The 5,027-nt window shown below is 42.3% G+C and overlaps 1 protein-coding gene across 1 annotated transcript; it reads right to left on the reverse strand.

Annotated features, from left to right (window-relative positions):
* Positions 1-1,885: 1,885 nt before the first annotated feature.
* On the reverse strand, positions 1,886-2,836 carry LOC127031176 (olfactory receptor 12-like). The gene has a single exon (XM_050917937.1). The coding sequence runs from the start codon at positions 2,834-2,836 to the stop codon at positions 1,886-1,888; it is 951 nt and encodes a 316-aa protein (XP_050773894.1).
* Positions 2,837-5,027: the final 2,191 nt, after the last annotated feature.

Below are 5,027 nucleotides of genomic sequence, written 5' to 3' on the forward strand. Positions count from 1 at the left end.
ACAAAAACCCATTTTTTGTTTAGAATATTGCTCACTATATTATTTCAAAACACATGATAAAAAAAAATTCATTTTTTCTCAAAGTAAATGTTTTGTTCAATCCAAAAAGATTTTTTTTATTTGTTTGCTTCACTGAAAAATTGAACAAGAGTTTGTTTCAACAGACTTTTCAGACGCCTAGTTGAACATCATTTGTTGGGGAAGAGTCACTATGATTTTTGTTAAGGGAAATCATGCCTCACCAATCTACTAGAATTCTTTGAGGGGGTCAACAAGCATGTGCACAAGGGGGTTCCAGTGGATATAGTGTACTTAGATTTTCATAAAGCCTTTGACAAGGTCCCTCATCAAACGCTCTCAAGCAAAGTAAGATGTCATGGATTAGGAGGGAAGGGCTTCTCATAGATCAATCATTGGTTAAAGATATGAAACAAAGAGTAGGAATAAATGGTCAGTTTTCAGAATGGAGAGAGAGGTAGATAGTAGTATCCCTCAGGGGTCTCTACTGGGACCAGTACTACTGAACATATTCATAAATGATCTAGAAAAAGGGGTAAACAGTGGGTGGCAAAATTTGCAGATGATACAAATCTACTCAAAATAGTTCAGTTCAAAGCAGACTGCAAAGAGTTACAAAGGTAACTGGGTGACTGGGCAAGAAAATGGCAGATGAAAGTCAATGTTGGCAAATGCAAAATAGTGCACATTGGAAAACATAATCCCAGCTATACATATAAAATAATGGGGGTCTAAATTTGCTGTTACTACTCATGCAAGAGATCTTGGAGTCATTGTGGTTAGTTCTCTGAAACCATCCGTTCAATGTGCAGTGACAGTCAATAACACTAACAAGATTAACTGCTAGATAATAAGACAGAAAATATCACATTGCCTCTATATAAATCCATGATATGCCCATATCTTGCAGATGGGCTCGCCTCATCTTAAAAAAAGATATATTGGAATTGAAAAAGGTTCAGAAATGGAAAACAAAAAATATTAGGGGTATGGAACAGTTTCTGTATGAAGAGAGATTAATAAGGCTGGGTCTTTTCAGCTTGGAAAAGAGACTACTAAAGGGGGAGATGGTAGAGGTCTATAAAATCATGACTTGTATGGAGAAAATAAATAAGGAAATGTTATTTAGTCCTCCTAACTCAAGAACAAGGGGTCACCATGTGAAATCAATAGGCTACAGGTTTAAAAGAAACAAAAGGAAGTATTTCTTCACACAATGAACAATCAACCTGTTTAACTCTTCACCAGAGGATGCTGTGAAGGCCAAGACTAGAAGAGGGTTCAAAAAAGAACTAGATAAATTTATGGAGGATAGGTCCATCAATGGTTATTAGCCAGGATGGGCAGGATTGGTATCCCTAGACTTTTTTTGACAGAAGCTGGGAATGGGCAACTCTCTCCTTTTCCAGTTTCTTTTTTTCTAATTTTTTTATTCATTTTGTGATTGGGTGATCACATCACATGATACTGGAAGGGGGTAAGATGACACAGATAGGGCCAATTATCTTTATAAGCCATGCCTGGTGGAAATTCTGGCTTGACTGAAAATAACCAATAGCTAATAAAGAACGCGAGCGCGCGCACACACACACATACAAAACTATTTCTCCCCAAGATTCAAGGGTGTTTGGATACAGATTTCTAGACCAGTGCATTTCCAAGGGAAATGTAAAAAATAACATAAACACATGGAGGATTTATTTATTACATTTTTTTCTAGTGGCATAGGACAGTGTTTGATGATAGATAGATAGATAGATAGATAGATAGATAGATAGATAGATAGATTAGATTAAATGTTGAACAATAAATCCTTCCAATATATCAAGGGATTATTTAGCTCAATGTTCATAGAAAAGGTTCATTTCTAAACCATTATGCAGCCTATGGTTCTTCTCAAAGCTTCTTTAACATCCTTGTTCCTTAGGCTGTAGATGAAGGGATTCAACATGGGGATGACCAGAGTGTAAAATACAGACACCACTTTACCCTGATCTGGGGAGGATAATGAATTGGGCTGGGCATACATGAAGGAAATAGTCCCGTATAATAAACTCACAACCACTATGTGGGAGGTGCAGGTGGAGAAGGTCTTGTGCCTGCCCATGGCACAGCGAGTCTGGAGGACAGCAGAGATGATATAGACATAAGAGACAAGAATGATCAGGGCAGTGCTCATTATGATGAGGCCACAAAAAGGAAACAGCACCATTTGATTGATGTATGTGTCGGTGCATGAGAGGGTTAGCAGGGCTGGAACATCACAGAAGAAGTGATTGATCTCATTAGAGCCGCAGAAGCGCAGAGTAAAGGTGAAGCTGGTTTGCACCATGGCATTCACGCTGCCACAGAGATAGGACCCCGCCACCAGCTGAATGCAGACGGGCTTAGACATGGCGATGGGATACAGGAGCGGGTTGCAGATGGCAGTGTATCGATCATACGCCATGGCCGACAGGATGAATGCCTCAGTAGTGGCAAAAAGAGAGAAGAAGAAGAATTGGATTGCACATCCCCTGTAGGAAATGGTTTTGGCATCTGTTAGGAAACTCGCCATGGCTCGGGGGGCAATGACAGAGGAGTAGCAGAGGTCTAAGAGTGACAGGTTCATGAGGAGGAAGTACATGGGAGTGTGAAGGCGAGAGTCGGCTGTAATGATGAGGACCAGGATGGTGTTCCCTAGCACAGTTATTGTGTAAATCACCAGGAATATCATAAAAGGGACCACCTGGAGCCCTGGACCTCTTCCAAACCCCAGCAGGATAAATTCTGTCACTTCAGTGTGGTTCACATCTCTCCCTGGCTCCACCGCTGACATTTCCTTTGGAAAAGTGATGAGATAATAGATTAAAGAAGAACTGAAGGTGCTAGATAGATTGCAGCAGGCTAGAGGTGTGTTTGGGTTCATTCTTATTGAAGTCCAGCACAAGACTCCCATTGGTTTTGTTAACAGTGGGCAGAAACTTTGGAAAGCTAGTTAAATGTATACGGAACGAATCTTGAGACATGCTGACCTTTTTGCAGTAAAGTACAAATGTATTACATTTCTCATGTAATAATGATTTGTGAGAGTGGAATTTGATAGTGCAAAATTATGATAATCTTGTAACCCACATGGATACCCTGTCCCATTGAAACCCATGATACTGCGTATGAGTGAAGATGATTTTACCCACTCCTTGCATGAGTGTGTAAGGATGCCCATGTCTGGGTGCTATTCAACATGAGTCTGTGTGGTGGAATGTTGCCCTTGATCCACAGATTCATATCTCTTAAAGCCAGAAGAGAGCAATATGAGCATCTAATAGGACCTCTTGCCCAATAACTTTTAGCTGACCTGGAGCATATCTCTGCCCATGTCACAGTAATAACTCAAGACAATGAGTCAACAGATTTATCAGATTGCTTCTCTTCAACTCCAGCACATGCACCCCATCCAAATACCAGCATTAACAATAAGCTATAAATACAGTCATAGGACCGGATCTGCTGGGTGATTTCCATTGAACTTCATTGACTTCTTAGCAGTCAGACTGGTTGTCGCTCTAAAAGATCTGCTCTAGCTTAAACAGATGTGGGAGTCACTGGGTGGGTTTCTCTGCTGTGTGCTACCCAAGAGGCAGGGCCAGCGCTTGCATTTAGGCGACTTAGGCAATCGCCTAGGACGCCAGGATTATGGAGGGGGCGGCATTTTGCCAGGGGGGCGGTAGGCGGCTCTGGTTGACCAGTCGCAGTCTTGCCTGCGGAGGGGCCTCTGGTCCCGCCGCTCCAGTGGAGCTGCCGCAGGCATTTCTGCGGACAGTCCGGTGCTCCTGCAGCTCCGGTGGACCTCCGGCAGGCACCACTGCGGCAGCTCCACCGGAGCCGTGGACCACGGGACCCTCCGCAGGCACGACTGCTGCAGGTTAACCGGAGTCGCGAGACCTGTGCGCGGGGCAGCAAAATGGCCCGGCGCCTAGGGTGCCAGAAACCCTGGCGCCGATCCTGCCCGGAGGTAAAACTAAATGGTCTCTTCTGGCCTTAAAATCTATCAACTGATGGAAAAAAAATTTATTCCTGTAAAATAGGTGCAATTGCAAGGCTGCAATATTGGCATAATGATTCCCGTAGACTGAGGTTCAACCTAGAGCTTAAGTTCAACATAATTTTGGCTCCTTCTATTTGTACTGGCCCCCTGCATAGTGTGAATTTCACCTGTATAGAGTTACACACCTTAAATTACTCACTAAAAACTACATTAAAAGAATGTTATTAAGACTACAAGTCAGGTACTCAAAAGTTAGGAAGCACTGGAATTAAAGATGCCCAAACAATCTTAATTCAGCCCCCTTGTATATATCCATTATGAGGCCGTTTTTAATTACAATGTCACATATTATTTTTTTACACCAGACACCCACTTCATTCTGTCCAGAGGTGGAACGGTGCTCTGGGGAATGAATCATGGCTGTGTAGTGAGGGAAGCTCTAGTCTGTAGGATCCATTTACTGCAGAAGGTGGAAGATGTTTAGAAATTGAGGCAGGGAACTGCAGCAAGAGAAAAGATGGTCTAAGGCAGATACAGCAGTTGAATGTTGCCCTTGTGAACTACATTCTACCCCTGAAAGTCACTTAAAACAGACATTTCGCAGGTGGTCACTAACTGTGTGTTCCTCATATTCCAAGAGCCTTACCTGAGACCCTGAGATCTAATATGAAGAAATGCTGAACAATCACAGCTGCAGCTGAAGTCAATGGGTCCTGGGCTCAGCACTTTGAAAAATCAAGTGCTACTCATCTCGGATTGGGCAGCCAAAATTTTGACCTGAATCTCTCTGTGTCTCAGTTCCCTGTCTGTAAAATAGAGAATATAATACCTGTTAAAATAAATAGGTTGCCACGTGTATCCTAATTGTGAGTTCAGTGATAAAAAATGAGCAAAACTTCATAAGATATCACAATAACATCTTGCAACACATGTGGATAGGAAAAAGTGCAAACAAGAGACTGAAAGACTGAATTAGTCCAAA

Source organism: Gopherus flavomarginatus, chromosome 11, assembly GCF_025201925.1.
Source record: "Gopherus flavomarginatus isolate rGopFla2 chromosome 11, rGopFla2.mat.asm, whole genome shotgun sequence".
NCBI lineage: Eukaryota > Metazoa > Chordata > Testudines > Testudinidae > Gopherus > Gopherus flavomarginatus.